At 46.6% G+C, this 15,742-nt stretch overlaps 1 protein-coding gene across 1 annotated transcript; it reads right to left on the reverse strand.

Moving 5' to 3' along the window:
* Positions 1-516: 516 nt before the first annotated feature.
* Positions 517-4,025, reverse strand: LOC132823826 (C-C motif chemokine 5-like). The gene is made up of 3 exons (XM_060837878.1): positions 3,618-4,025; positions 1,640-1,748; positions 517-1,537 (listed from the first exon to the last, which is right to left on the reverse strand). Exons 1-3 carry the CDS (start codon positions 3,700-3,702, stop codon positions 1,441-1,443), a joined length of 291 nt encoding a protein of 96 aa, XP_060693861.1. The 5' UTR covers positions 3,703-4,025; the 3' UTR covers positions 517-1,440.
* Between the last annotated feature and the right edge of the window lie 11,717 nt (positions 4,026-15,742).

Below are 15,742 nucleotides of genomic sequence, written 5' to 3' on the forward strand. Positions count from 1 at the left end.
CTTGTGCCCAGAAAGTTAACTCTCCTGTTCCTCAGATGCTGCCTGACCTGCTGTGCTTTTCCAGCACCACATTTTTCGACTCTAACTCTCCAGCATCTCCAGTCCTCAGTTTCTCCTGTATTGTGTATCCTCCAAGTGTATCCTTCCGAAGATGTGATGCCTAGAACTGCTCAAGTGGGGTATGACCAGGGCATAATCACAGCTTGGGCCAAATCATCTGATTTCATACACTAAATATGATGCAAATGTGATGTAAATGTATTTAAATAACATCTAAATGTATGTAAATGAGCACACTCTATTCTGTCAATACCCCCCATTGTCAGCCAATCAGCTGAGTTGTCTTACCCCCTGAATATAAAATGACCAATGGAAGGTGATGGTGAAAACTGGCGGGAAATTCAAAGCAGTTTCTTTCTTCAGCAAACCGAAAGTTGAATGATGAAGTTTCTCAGAGACAGAAAAACCAGAGAAAACTTTCTTCCGAAACACTTTTTATTTCATTGTCATGGACAAAGATCACAAGCTGGGAATTCAGTGAGGCAATGAGGGAGAGGAAAGGGAAATATCACAACCATTCTGGGATTACTAATGGAATTATAGTGTGCTGTTCAGGGAGTCCGACAGAGAGCCCCCACACCCAGAGGCTAGGCACACCCACATCCAGACACAGAGCTATACATCACTGACTGAGACTGATGCACCCTCACCTGCAAAGACTATCCTAACCCAGCCCCAGAGACAGAACCACATGAGCATCCCCAGCGTAAACCCACATCAACACCTCCAGTGCCTGACCCACACCCACCCCAGAGTCTGATTCATCTCCTAACCCCAGAGACTGATCTACCCAACCCAGCCACAGAGATTGACCTTCACACCCACCTCCAATATACTTTCCCCATTGCCCGAATCACAATCCAACCCCCAGCCACAGTGACTGACCCCCAGCTCAGAGTGCCCCTCACTTCACCCCCCCAGTAGGGAGTTGGGGTTGAAGGTGTGCCACAATATCTTTGCCCAGTGTGGGTGAAGGGAACAGGCAAACAAACTCCAGTAAGGGCAGGGACAGACCCGACCGGCTGTGCTGAATTCAAGCCTGTGGGAAGATCCTGGGATCAGCTGGACAGTTGCTGGAGTCAGTGTCAGACTGACTGTTCCCTCAGTCTGTCCCATTGTTATCCAGTCACATTTCCCCTGTTCCATGAATGCTCTTCACTCAGTCTGAGGATTGGAGAATACATGGGGAACGTTAATTAGTTACTGCCCCCAGTCTTTCATGTGAATGAGCACAGCAACAGGAATATTGCAAGTGATCAGGGAATCAGTTTGTGGATCCACCTTCTCCATTCTGCCTGTCCCCCAGTGTAACGCCAGTCAGTCCAACACTCCATGCGTTTCCAGTGGATTGAAAGATTGTGCTTTCAGAGGTTCTTCTCTTTAAACCCCCAGTTTCTTCTCCAGAAATGCCACTGCATCTTGAACCCATTTCTCACTCGCTCTCGTACAAATTCTCATCTTCCTCCTGTTTGTGAAGCTGAAAGAGTGAGATGAGATTATGATTATCAGAGAATCACAGCCACCAGCTCCAACCCTTTCATTTCCTCAGACTGTGATAAAAACACCGTGAAACACTCACATGATGGAGGGGGTAGAGCAGCCAACTGTCCTGGTGAAGTTTACGAGCCGTTTATGAGGAATGCGAGTGGTCTTAAAGCTCTCACAGCAATCGACAGTCACAGAGCCAGCTGCAATGTGGAGGAGGAGGAATGGAGACAGTGAAACCTTGAGCACATTCACAGCACATTCTCACACCGCCACCGTATCCTACACGTCTTCATCTAGGAACACTCTGAGTGCACACAGACCATTCAGCCCATCTGCTCCCTGCTGCAGTTTAAACCCTCCTTTCACAGAACTCACTCACCCCATCCACATATCCTGCTCCCTGTTCTGTATATCCAACTTCTCTTGCAAGCATCTTGGGTGGCGCGATGGCACAGTGGTTAGCACTGCTGCCTCACAGTGCCAGAGACCTGGGTTCATTTCCCACCTCAGGCAACTAACTGTGTGGAGTTTGCGCATTCTCTGTGTGGGTGTGCTTCGGTTTCCTCCCACAGTCCATAAATGTTCAGGTTAGGTGAATTGACCATAGTGTTAGGTGTAGGGGAATGGGTCTGGGTGGGTTGCTGTTTGGAGGGTCAGTGTGGACTTGTTGGGCCGAAGGGCCTTTTTCCACACTGTAAGTAATCTAATCTAATGTTAGTCACATTGACCACTCCTTCTGCTCTCTGGGTCCATTTTCTAACCAGCCTTTGTGTAAAGGATGCTCTTCTCACTTCCCAATGGGATTGATTAAGAACTGTTTACAGTTAATAGATTTTTCCTAGTTCTGTTCTCTATCACAAGTGTAAATATCTTTCCCATATCCACCGATCAAACCCGTAGACAGCTCCAAACCCTCCATCAAGTCTCCTCTCAGACCTCTGTGTTCTTGAGGAAGGTCTCCCGGCCATTTCCACACGAGAAACATGAGGTGCTACATTTTGGAAAGGCAAACCAGGGCAGGATTGATCCACTTAATGGTACGGACGTGGGGAATTCTGCCGAACAAAGAGAGCTTGAGGTTCAGGTTCTTAGTCCCTTGAAAGCAGGGTCACAGGTATACAAGGTCGTGAAGAAGATGTTTGGCACACTTGCCTTTATTGGTCACTGCACTGAGTGTAGGAGTTAGGCTATGTTGCTGTTGTACAGGACATTGGTTCAGCTACTTTAGGAATTGTGTGTTAATTGTGGTCTCTCTGCTACAGGAAAGATGTTGTTTAACTTGAAAGGATTCAGAAAAGATTTATTAGTTAGTTGCTGGGATTGGCAGATTTCAGCGATCTGGAGAGGCTGAATAAGCTGGGGCCATTTTCCCTGGAGCATCGGAAAGCTGAGGAGTGACCTGATAAACGTTTATGAAACCATGAGGGGTGTGGATAGAGTGAATAGTTCAGGTATTTCCCTAGGGCAGGGGAGTTCAGAGCTAGAGGGCATAGGTTTAAGGTGAGAGGGAAAGATTTAAAAGGGACCTAAGGGATAATGTTTCTCATGCAGAGGGTAGTGTGTGTATGGAATGAGCTACCAGAGGAGATGGTTGTAAGCTGGTATAATTGCAATATTTAAAGGACATCTCAATGTCTGTCTGAATGGGAAGTTATGGAGGGATATGGGCCAAATGCTGGCAATAGGGAGTAGATTAATTTAGAATATCTGGATGAGTTGGACCAAATGGTCTGTTTCTATGCTGGATGTCTCTCTGACTCGATGACTAGAAAGTTAAATTGACAGGAATTGGACAAACAGAGAAGGCTAAATTAACTAATTGAATCACCTTAGTAAAGATCTAGTAGCAACTTGATGGGCTGAGTAGCCTCTCTCTCTCTCTCTGTTTTGTTTCTATTTGGAAACATTGGCCCACAGTCTCTGAATGGAGTCAGGAGGAATTATTACATTAACTCTAATAAGTAACGCAAACAGTCAATGGAAACCAGCATGATCTCTGGAAACTGTTCCTGTTTTCCTCATTCTCAGGTTCTGAGTAAAGATTGGGAAGAAGGAAGCCTCTCTCTTACCTGGAGCGGCAGTCACACCATCCTGGATCAAGCAGATTGCCAGTGCTCCCACCACAACGGCAGCTACACACAGTGCTGTCCTCATCCTGGCCTGGCTCACCTTGGGAGTGTTCAGTGTTGAAGAGGGAGTGTGGCTGATGAGGGAGCTGTCAGCTCCTGCTTTATATCCTGGAGAAACTGCACCCAGTCAGCAATATGGACACCCCCTGAAACTTCCCCAGTGCCCCAGCAATGACAGCTCTCCCTGGAATTGGTCCTCCATGGCTGTTCTCCCTGAAATGGGAAGTTCATGTTGTTCTGTGAGTGGGATTCTTGGAGACAGGAGCACGAGCAGCTGGATCCTCTGAGGTCAGTGTTTCTCAGCAAACTGTCATCTCGATTCCCTCAGCCCAACCCCAACTTCCCTCTCCGGGTGAGAGAGAGAGAGACAATGAGAGCAATCGAGCTTCCTGATTGACTGAATCCCCCTCGGAGAGGCAGCTCAGAGCAGGAAGTGAGATTAACATCAAAATAACTCACTGCAGGAGGAAAAGGCAGGGACAGCTGCATTTACATAGCCCCTTTCCCCAACTCAGTACCTCACAAAATGCTGCATGGTCTATGTGAACCTTTTGAAACACAGTCACTGTCAAAATTGAGAGACAACAGGAACTACGTACACAGCAATATCCCACAACCTACATTGTAATAATCAGTTGTTAATCAATCATTAACAATGATCTGTATGAGTAGATGCATTAATTATAAGAGCAGGACATTCTGTACAGGATTGTGAGGAGGCCACAGCTGGACTACTGTGTGTCACTCTGCACACTATCGGGAGGATGTGATAGTCCTGGAGGGGATTGCAAAGGAGATTCACCAGGTTATTGCCTGGGGCACAGCGTTTTCGCTGTGAAGAGAGGTTGGATGAGCCTGGATTGTTTTCTTTGCAGCAGAGAGAGTTGGGAGGGAAACCTGATCGAGATGGATCAGATTCGTCGGGGTATGGACGGAGTGGATAGAAAGCAGCTGCTTCCCTTTAGTTGAGGAGCCATTACAAAGGGGCATCATTTTCAAGTGAATGGAAGGAGGTTTCAAAGGAATTGGAGGAAAGAGCAGTCACCCAGAGAGTGCTGAGAGTCTGCTTGGGAGGTCAGTTGAGTCAGGGCACCTCACAATTTTTAACAAGTGCTTAGATCAGCACTTGAAATATTATATCATTCACGGCAAGGGTCCTAGTGTGGGAAAGTGGGATAATGTAGGGGATAGTATATTTCTGGCAGCACAGACTTGATGGGCTGAAGGGCTTCTCCTGTACAGTAGGTTACTCTGAATCAGTTTTAATGATGTGGATTGAGGGATAAATGTTGTCCAGGATATCAGGGACAGCTGCCTTGCTCTTCTTCGTCATCCACCCAAAGGCTGCCTTCCCTCCAGGGGAGATGACAGACAGAGGCTCACTGGGCTACTATTTACTGTCTGACCAGCATTGTCCCTGGTGAAGGTGGTGGGGAGCTGCCTTCTTAAACCCACAATCTCCTTAGGGAGGGAATTCCAGGATATTGACTCAGCGACTTTGAAGGAACAGCGATATGTTTCCAAGTCAGGATGGTGAGTGCCTTAGAGGGAACTTGTAGGTCATGTTGTTCCCATGTACCTATTTCTCTTGTCCTTCGGATTGAATTGGTCGTGGGTTTGAGACGTGTTGTCTAAGGATCCTTGGTGAATTTCTGCCGTGCGTCTTATCAATAATATTGCTGCCATTGAGTGCTGGTGTTGAAGGGAGTGAATGTTAATGTATGGGGTGCCTGAAATAACTCCCCAGAAGCTGTTATCCCACCTCCATGTCTCTGTTTATTTACACATGAACTGTCCTTGACTTTATTACTGCCTCATCAGAGTCAGGTTTCAGAATCAAAAAGGGTGGTGCTGGAAAGGTATCCGAGAAGCAGGAGAGTCCATGTTTCTGATATTCCTGATGATGCTGCCTGACCTCTGTGCTTTTCCTGTGCCACACTTTCCGAATCTGATCTCCAGCATCTGCAGTCCTCACTTCCTCCTCAGTTCCTGGAATCTCTGACATTCCTCTTTTATTTGTTAGCCAGGGCTCCCAGATTCACTGCCCCAATCAGGGAACTCCTGTACTATTCTGTTGACCTGGCTGACCTTGTTACAATCACTGCAGTGCCAAAGAAGCAGGATGCTTTATCCTGGATGGTGTCAAGTTCCTTGAGTAGCGATGGAGCTGCACCAATCCAGGCAAGTGGGGAATATTCCATCTTACTCTGACCTGTGGCTTGTAGATGGTGAACAGGCTTCCCGGAGTCAGGAGCATCATTTGCTCGGAGTTACACGGTTGCATACACGGTGATCATCACCGGCACTCTGCTCGTGGCTTTGAGTGCCAATTCCGGTAGTCGCTGCCACAAAACTGATTCAGAGGACGGCATAGCTGGATGAAAGTAGATGGGAACACTGGCCATGAGGTGAGTTGCTTGCTGCAGTAGTCCATTCCTTTGACCTGTTGGTGTAACCACTCTATTTATACGGCGAGTCCATTTGTGTTCCTAGTCAATGGTAACTGCCAGGATTTGGATAGTGGGGGATTCAGTGATGGTAACACCGTTGAATGTTAAGGGGCAATGGATAGATTGTCTGCTTTTGGAGATGGTGTTTGCCTCGTATTTGTGTGACATGAAAGTCACTTGCCACTAGTTTGTCCAAACCTGGATATTATCCAGATCTTGTTGCATTGGAACATGGACTGTAGCAGTATCTGAGGAGGGATGCCATGGTGCTGAACATTGTGATCAATGATAAATGAACATTCTCAGTTCTGACCTTGTGGGTGTGGTGTTGCACCTGCCACACAATGTGTTTCAATTCTGAAATCTCACCAAAGAACTGAGTCGACTCTTAATAATAATAAACAATAATATTTATTTATTGAACACAATGAATACTATCCAAACAAAGTACACTATAAGCCAACAATTTATGCCATAAATCTATCTTGTGCTTTATCCTAACTCGGGATGATCATATCCCACAACACTAGGAGCTGGCCTTGCTCCATGTGGTGACCTTGTCTGGCCTTCATCTCCCGATGAGTTCAGGGTTGCCTTCTCTTCTCGGTGGTGGGTCTCGAGTTACCACGCTGAGCTTGCTGTTGCAGAGATTCTTATACTCCAAGGTTTTGTCCCCTTTTGGGCAGGTCTTCACGTTCACCAATGGAGCGATCAGACTCAATCACCCTGATCGATCGGACCCAACCAAGCGTTGGCATGTTGAGGGCAGGGCGGTCCTTAGGCATCCATTCCTGGTGGTACTGAGTGCATGTAGCCTTCTCCAAGTGAGTCTGTGAGGCGGCCCTGTATCTGGTACACACGCCAATGTTTCCAATTGCCTTAAGGATGACATTCCTCTGATTTCATTCAAACCCAAATTCGGGTGTGTATTATCAGGTCTGCAGCTGCCAGGTTTGTTGCAAACTGTTGGTAGCTGCAGCCTGTCTGGATTCTGCAGCATGTTTATTAGCATAGTCACTTTGGTCAAGGCTGGTTTCCATTTCCCAGCATGCTTTAGTCCTAGTCCATTCTTCATCTAATCCATCATAAACATTATCATTTTGAAGCATCCGTCTGGCCACAATGGCAAGGTTATTGATGACACAGCTGAAGATGGTTGGGCCTCACCCACTAACCTGAGAAACCTCTACAGATATATCCTGGAGTCTGATCTCAAGAACCAGAACCATTTTCCTCTGTGCCACATATGATCTTAAACAGCAGTGAGTTTGCGCCCTTATACCCACTGACTCCCGTGTTACTAAGGGCTCCTTGATGCCACATTCGGTTGAACGCCTTGATGCCAAGGACACTTACTGTCACTCACCCCAAATTTCAACTCTCTTGTCCATGTTTGAACCAAGGTTGTAATGACGTCCTGAACCTAGTGATCTTGACAGAGCCTAAACTTCCTGAGACAATAAGATACAGTTTATTCCACCTTCATAACTATGTACAGATAATATGGTACTGATGGTAACATACTTTCTAATAATTACAACTTGTAAAAGTCCCCAAACTTCCCAAAACTGGCTGATGCTCCATCCATTGGCTGTTATATATCAGAGTGTTAGGAGCTACAGCTTAGCTCTGATTAACCCTCTCATGTTCATCACCTTAATCACCAGCTTCTCTTACAATCGCACAACCCATCAGCAGTCATGTAGTGACTGAACGCCAGGCTATAAACTGCCCCAGATAGACAGTGGAAACAGCGTGCACCTATTCCATTTCAGAGGGAAAATCTAGTTGAGTGCTGGAGATGATTATTCCCATTGTGGAGAGGCTATCAGCCTTCACTCCAACATCAGATCCTTTTGAATAAAAGCTTGGAAAGTCAAGTGTGGTTTTCCTGCTTCCTCATTTAGCAAAAGCCGACAGTTTTCACCATGTGACTAGTACACCACACCATCGACAAGCTGACTGCCAAGGAGAGAGAACAGTGGAAACTCGAAAGGTGCTTCTGCCAGAAATCAGGACTTACAGCACCACTGAAATGTGGCCTGCTACCAGCAGTCTTGTCAAAAACTAAAAACCCCAGAGCCATCAATGTAACAAATGCAAATGAAGACTGACCAATGACTTAATTCATGACTGGATCAAGTTCCACAAAGAGAGTGAAAGAAGTGAGCCATCAAAGTGTGAGAACCACAGAGAGTGAGTGGACTTTACTCCATTTTCCAACAGCAGAGGGTGAGGGGTGGAAAGCAACAAGCAGAAGGTATGGGAGGTGAACAGTTGGAATTGTTGTGGTCATACCTTGTTGCAACAAGAGATAATCATTTCAGGAGAAATGGGAGAGCTCTGATAATCTTATTGGAATACACACAGTGATTCAAGCGAAAAGCTTTGAGATTGGGAAGATCTCTATCAAATTCCTCAACCAGTGTCAATAGTGTCCAAAATCTGAGAGTGACCCATTGCTCTCAACTGACAACATTAAGGACAAGGTCAGGGAGTGCCCGGAGCAGGTCAGGCAGCATCCAAGGAGCAGGAGAATCGACGTTTCAGGCATGAGCCCCTGCTCTTTGGATGCTGCCTGACCTGCTGCACTTTTCCAGCAACACATTTTCAGCTCCAAGGGAGTAAGGGTTGGCAAGATATTGAACTGCGAGAGCTATTGGTGGCATAACCTTGAGCTGAACATGTCTACGGAGGCAGCAGATTGCAGGGACAGGAGACCTGGCCTCTGCTGCCCCAGCCACTGACCTGAGGCCAGTTTAAACAGCTTAGCTCTGAGGAAACCACAGCTCACACTGATCTGCTTCAACCTCTTAAAGTCAGTTTGTGTGTCCGAACTGTTCAGAGGCAAAGATAGAGAGAGTTCCTGTGATTTCAGAGCTAATGGAAATCTCCCTACATCTAGATTTAATGACCCTCTCACTCACTGATTAACAGGAACAATCCTTCAGAGAAACACATCAGTAAAGCAGAAAGAGGAAAGGGAATCACTACAAACTGTGCCGGAAGATCACAAGCTGCAGCTTTCACTTCCCCACCTGAGGCTGTCAGAGTTTCCGACCCAGGAATTCTGAGAGTTCAGGAGCAGAGCAGCTCCATGTCAGAAATTTCTGTGAGATTTTTCAGGTGGGCACAGCTCTCTCCAACCCAACCTTCCCCAGAGATTCCCGACTGGAATCCTGGAAGGTCCTTCCAAACAGCTCAATGGGTGCCGTTACACTCCAGAGACCGCTGAGGTACAAGAAGGCAACTCCTCACCACCATCTCCAGCAAGGGAGAATCTAAGGGGAATGGGACCTGGTGTAGTGTGAGGGGAGTGGGACCTGGTGCACTGTGAGGGGAATGAGACGTGGTGCACTGTGAGGGGAATGGGACCTGGTGCACTGTGAGGGGAATGAGACGTGGTGCACTGTGAGGGGAATGGGACCTGGTGCACTGTGAGGGGAATGAGACGTGGTGCACTGTGAGGGGAATGGGACCTGGTACAGTGTGAGGGGAGTGAGACCTGGTGCACTGTGAGGGGAATGAGACCTGGTGCAGTGTGAGGGGCATGGGACCTGGTGCAGTGTGAGGGGAATGGGACCTGGTGCAGTGTGAGGGAAATGAGACCTGGTGCAGTGTGAGGGGAATGGGTCCTGGTGCAGTGTGAGGGGAATGAGATCTGGTGCAGTGTGAGGGAAATGAGACGTGATGCAGTGTGAGGGGCATGGGACCTGGTGAAGTGTGAGGGGAATGGGACCTGGTGTAGTGTGAGGGGAATGGGACCTGGTGCAGTGTGAGGGGAATGAGACCTGGTGCAGTGTGAGGGGAATGGGTCCTGGTGCAGTGTGAGGGGAATGAGATCTGGTGCAGTGTGAGGGAAATGAGACGTGATGCAGTGTGAGGGGCATGGGACCTGGTGAAGTGTGAGGGGAATGGGACCTGGTGTAGTGTGAGGGGAATGGGACCTGGTGCAGTGTGAGGGGAATGGGTCCTGGTGCAGTGTGAGGGGAATGGGACCTGGTGTAGTGTGAGGGGATGGGACCTGGTGCAGTATGAGGGCAATGGGACCTGGTGCAGAGTGAGGGGAATGGGACCTGGTGCAGTGTGAGGGGAATGAGACCTGGTGCAGAGTGAGGGGAATGGGACCCTCTGTTCAAGCCTGCACTGACACCATTTTCCCTTCTATGCTAAACTGTCCTCACGTACAGGTTCAATATCCCTCTATTCCCTTCCTATTTATGGATTTCTCCAAGTGCTTGTTGAATGCTACTATTGTGTCTGCTTCCATCTCCTCTGGCATCACCACCCTTTGTGTGAAAAACCTGCCTTGCACATTTCTTTATACTTTCCCTCCTGCACCTTGAACCGTAGTAATCCGCACCTCTATCCTGGGAAAAGGCCACATTTCTTTTCTTCTTTCCATACCATTCACAATCTTATAAATGCCTTTCAGGTCACCCCTCAATATCCTGTGGTCCAGTGAAAACAAACCCAGTCTGTCCAACCTTTCTTCATCGCTAACGTCCCGGTAACATTCTGATAAACATTTTCTGAACCCTCTCCAAAGCATCCACAGCCTTCTGGTCGTTTGGTGACCCGAACTGTGCGCAATATCCCAAGTGTGGCCCAACTAAAGTTTTATAAAGCTACAGCACAACCTGTCTACCCTTATACTCAATGTCTTTCCTTCTTCAACAAAGGGTTACATTTGCAATTTCTAGTCCTCTGGGATCCTCCCTGACTCCAGTGATAACAGAAAGATCACTACTAAAAGCTCCACTATCTCTTCAGCTAATGTTGTAACTTTACCCACCTCTACCTTTTCCTCTGGCTGCTTGTACCGTATATCTACCACACTCTGTGTGAAAAAGTTGCCTCTCAGGTGTCTTTTAAACCTTTCCCCTCACACCTTAAACCTACACCTTCTAGTTTTGGACTCCCCTACCCTGGGGAATTGACCTTGGCTATTCACCTTATCTATGCTCTGCATGAGGTTATAAATATTTATAACGGGCCCCTCAGCCTCCTACGATCCAGGGATAATAAGTCTCTCCTGATAACTCGAACCGTTCAGTCTCAGTAGCATCCATGTAAGTCTTCCTCAGGCAAACCCCTCTGCTCACCTGCCTGTACTTTTGATGGGATATGTATCCCTCCCATCCATGATTCCCTTGCGACCATGTCCCAGTGATGCCTATAACATCATACCCACCAATTTCAATCTGAGATATAAGCTGATTTATCTTTCTAGTTTAATTCCATCTTCCCTAAAGCAGAGTGACCCGAATTGTACACAGTACTCTAAAAGCAGTCAGGGTTTGAGGCAGAAAATAGAAAAGGCAGGTGGGAATATCACTATGGCAATTATTACGAGGGACTTTAATACGCAGGTGGACTGGAAGAATTAGGTTGGCAGTGGATCTCAAGAAAAGGAATTTGTAAACTGTCATCAGGATGGTGTTTTTGGAGCAGTTTGTAGTAGATCCCACTAGGACACAGGCAATTCTGGATTTGGTGATGTGTGGTGAAGCAGACTCGATTAGGGAGCTTAAGGTGAGGAATTCCCTTGGTGCCAATAACGGTAAAATGATAGAATTCACCTTGCAGTTTGAGATGGAGAAGATGGAATCAGATATAATGATATTACAGTTGAGTAAAAATACCTACAAAGACGTGAGGGAGGAGCAGGCCGGAGTTGGAAGAAGAGCCTGGAAGGGAAGATGGTGGAGCTGCAAGGCAGGAATTTCTGGGATTAATTCAGGAAGCACAGCTGAAATTCATCCCGAGGAAGAAGAATGGGCTGAGAAGAGGCAGCTGGAGTTTAATTCAGATCAATGCGAGGTGCTGCATTTTGGGAAAGCAAATCAAAGGAGGACTTATACACTTAATGGTAAGGTCCTAGGGAGTGTGGCTGAACAAAGAGACCTTGGAGTGCAGGTTCATAGCTCCTTGAAAGTGGAGTCACAGGTAGATACGATAATAAGAAATGCTTTCTTTTATTAGTCAAGAGTATTGAGTATAGCATTTGGGAGGTCGTGTTGCAACTGTCCAGGGCATTGGTTAGGCCACTTTTGAAATACTGCGTGGTCTCCTTCCTATCAGAATGATGTTGTGAAACTTGAAAGGGTTCAGAAAAGATTGACAGGGATGTTGCCAGGGTTTGAGGATTTGAGCTATGGGGGGAGGCTGAACAGGCTGGGGCTGTTTTCCCTGGAGCGTCGGAGGCTGAGAGTTGACCATTTTGAGGTTTATAAAACCATGAGGGGCATGGATAGGATAAATAGACAAAGTCTTTTCCCTGGGTTGGTGGAGTCCAGAACTAGAGGGCATAGGTTCTGGGTGAGAGGGGAGAGATATAAAAGAGACCTAGGAGCAACATTTTCACACAGAGGGTGGCACGTGTATGGAATGAGCTGCCAGAGGAAGTGGTGGAGGCTGGTACAATTGCAACATTTAAAAGGCATCTGGATTGCTATATGAATAGGAAGGGTTTGGAGGGATATGGGCCGGGTGCTGGTAGGTGGGACTAGATTGGGTTGGGATATCTGGTCAGCATAGACTAGTTGGACCGAAGGGTCTGTGTCCGTGCTGTACATCCCTATGACTCTCTAACTCTAACAGACATCTACAACCACGACTGACAAGGGACAGCATCAAAGCAAAAGGAAAAGCATATAATGTGGTGAAGATTAGTGGGAAGGCAAGGGATTTGGAAGCTTTTAAAAGTCAGCAAAGGACATCTAGAAAAGCAATGAGCAGGGATAAGATGAAAAATTGAGTGTAAGCCAACTAGTGAGGAGGCAGGGAAGCTGCAGAAGGACAGGCTAGGAGCGTGGGCAAAGAAATGGTGGATGGACCTCACTCTGGGAAAGTGTGAGAGTATACACCTTGGCAGGAAGAACAGTGACGTAAACTAGTTTCTAAATGGGGAAAGGCTTCAGAAATCTGGAGCACAAAGAGTCTTGGTATTCCTAGTTCAGGATTCTCTTAAGGTTAACATGCAGGTTCAGTTGGCAGTTTGGAAGGTTAGCATAGATTTCGAGAAGGCTAGAAAACAAAATCGTGCATGTACAAGGATGAGGATGTACAAGGCTCTGTTTGGACCTTGTGAGTAGTTTTAGGCCCTGTATCTAAGAAAAGATGCGCTGGCGTTGGGCGTGGAAGGGCAGGGGGTGGGTGAGAGGGGCAGAGATGGTTTGCAAGAATGGTTCTGGGGATGAAGGACTTGTCATTTGGAGAGTGGTTAGAAATCTGTGACTGTAATTGATAGAGTTTAGAAGGATGAGGGGGTATCTCATTGAAAGTTACAGCATACTCAGAGAACAAAAACTGTAATTACTGGAGAAGCTCGGCAGCATATGTGGAGAGAAAGCAGCAATAATGTTTTGAGTGCAGTGACCTGTTTTAGTTGTTGAATTACAGCTTCCACGGTTCTTTGGCTTTTCTTTAGAGCCTTACATATGTGGTGGGTAAGTTACTTGAGAAGATTCTGAGATAAGACAGCCGTGCATTAGGAGTGATATGGTTTGATGAGATGTAGTCAGCATGACTTTGTACATGGGAGATCATGCCTCATACGTTTGTTAGAGTTCTTTGATGAAGTGATCAGGAAGGTTGACGAGGGCAGGATGTTAGATGTAGTCTATATGGATTTCAGTAAGGCCTTTGATAAGGTTCCACATGATAGGCTGCTCTGGAAGTTTAGATCACACGGAATCCGCGAGGGTGGGGGGGTGGGGGAAAGCTGGTAATTTGGATACACAATTGTCTTGATGCTAGGAAGCAGAGGGTATTGATGGAAGGATGCTTGCAGACTGGAGACCTGTGAGTTGTGGAGTGCCTCAGGGGTAGGAGCTGAGCCCATGACCTTTTGTTTTCTATATCAATTGTGTGGATGAGAATGTACAAGGCATGATTAGAAAGTTTGCTGATGACACTAAAATAGGTGATATCATGGGCAGTGAGGAATGTTCTCAGAAATTGCAGCAGGACCTTGATCAGCTGGGGAAGGGGGCTGAGAAATGGCAAATGGAGTTTAATGTAGATAAGTGTGAGGTGTTGTATTTTGGAAAGTCAAATCAAGGTAGCACTTTCATGGTGAATGGTAGGGCAAAAAGGAGTGTAGTGGAAGAGAGGGATCTTGGAGTTCAGGTGCACGGTTCTCTGAGAGTGGAGTCCCAGGTAGACAGGGCAGGGAAGGAGGCTTTTGGCACACTGGCCTTCATCAGTCAGGGCACTGAGTATAGAAGTTGGGAAGTTATGTTACAGTTTTACAAGACATTTGTGAGGCCGCACTTGGAGTATTGTGGTCAGTTTTGCTCACCTTGCTATAGGAAGAATATTATTAAACTGGAAAGAGTGCAGAACAAATTTATAAGGATGTTGCCAGGACTCAAGGGTCTGAGTAAGAGGGAGAGGTTGGAAAAGCTCGGACTATTTTCTTTAGAGCGTAGGAGACTGAGAGGGGCCCTTATAGAGGTGTATAAGATCATGAGAGGCACGGATAGGGTGGAAATGCTCAGTCTTTTCCCCAGGGTTGGGGAATTGAGGACTGGAGGGCATCAGCTTAAGGTTAGAGGGGAAAGAATAAAAGGGAACCTGAGGGGCAACTTTTTTCTGCAGAGGGTAGTACGCATATGGAAGGAGCTGCCAGTGGATGTGGCTGAGACAGTACATTAACAACATTAAAAGGCATTTGGATGAATACACGGATAGGAAAGGACTCGAAGAATATGGGCCAAGTGCAGGTAAATAGGGTTCGAGTGGATGGATGGGATTGGCTGGCATGGACCAGTTTGGGTCAAAGGGCCTGTGTCCGTGCTGTTGGACTCTATGGCTCTATGACACTGAGAGGCCTGGAGATAGTGGAACTGTTTCTACACCCTGATATACTTAGTTAAGGTATGATTTATCTGGTTATCATGTAATACAATACCTTTCAAGAATTCAGGAGCTATTTTCAGCTGTCTTTCAGAATCTCTACATTATTAGATTGTCAAGTGTCTCCCAATATCCCCAGCTCATCAACCTGACTCACTTAACCTTCGGGTTGGGCCGTCCTTTCAAACTGAGGCTGACTCTGTTCTGTTCTGGAGATTGGAGCCCTGAAGTCAGAGGAGGCTTTGAGAAGGATTATTATGTTGATCTTCCCTGTGGTAGACAGTCAGGAGGCCCTTTTGTAGTTACCAAATTAGTCTATCAAGTCATGGAGGAAGAGATGGGAGAATCCAACTGGGCAGAGAGAGATTACAAGACACTTTGGTGATTGAGTTGAGGAGGGCAGTTTCTTGTAGATAAACACGTGCACACCCACAGTTTGGGTCAAATGGCCTGCTTCCATGGACTCAATGTAATGTAACTACAATGTAAGTATATACAAAGAATATCTAATTTATATAAATGTAAATGAGCAGACTCTCCTCTGATTGACCCTCCCAATTCTCGGCCAATCAGCTGACAGTATTTTACCCTCTGAATAGATCGTGACCAATGGAAGGTGATGGTGAAAACTGGCGGGAAATTCAAGACAGTTTCTCTTGTGCAGAAAACTGCAAATTGTAAAATGAAGCTGCTCAGAGACAGGAAAACCAGAGAGAAACTTTCTTCAGAAACAACCTTTATTTTATTGTCACA

This window comes from Hemiscyllium ocellatum, chromosome 17 (genome assembly GCF_020745735.1).
Source record: "Hemiscyllium ocellatum isolate sHemOce1 chromosome 17, sHemOce1.pat.X.cur, whole genome shotgun sequence".
Lineage (NCBI taxonomy): Eukaryota > Metazoa > Chordata > Chondrichthyes > Orectolobiformes > Hemiscylliidae > Hemiscyllium > Hemiscyllium ocellatum.

Coding starts and splice junctions, on each gene's coding strand:
- LOC132823826 (XM_060837878.1), bottom strand. CDS start 3,702: ATGAGGACAGCACTGTGTGTAGCTGCCGTTGTGGTGGGAGCACTGGCA. Junction 1,749..3,617: donor TGGTGTGACTGCCGCTCCAG/GTAAGAGAGAGG, acceptor TCCACATTGCAG/CTGGCTCTGTGACTGTCGAT. Junction 1,538..1,639: donor TGCTCTACCCCCTCCATCAT/GTGAGTGTTTCA, acceptor TCACTCTTTCAG/CTTCACAAACAGGAGGAAGA.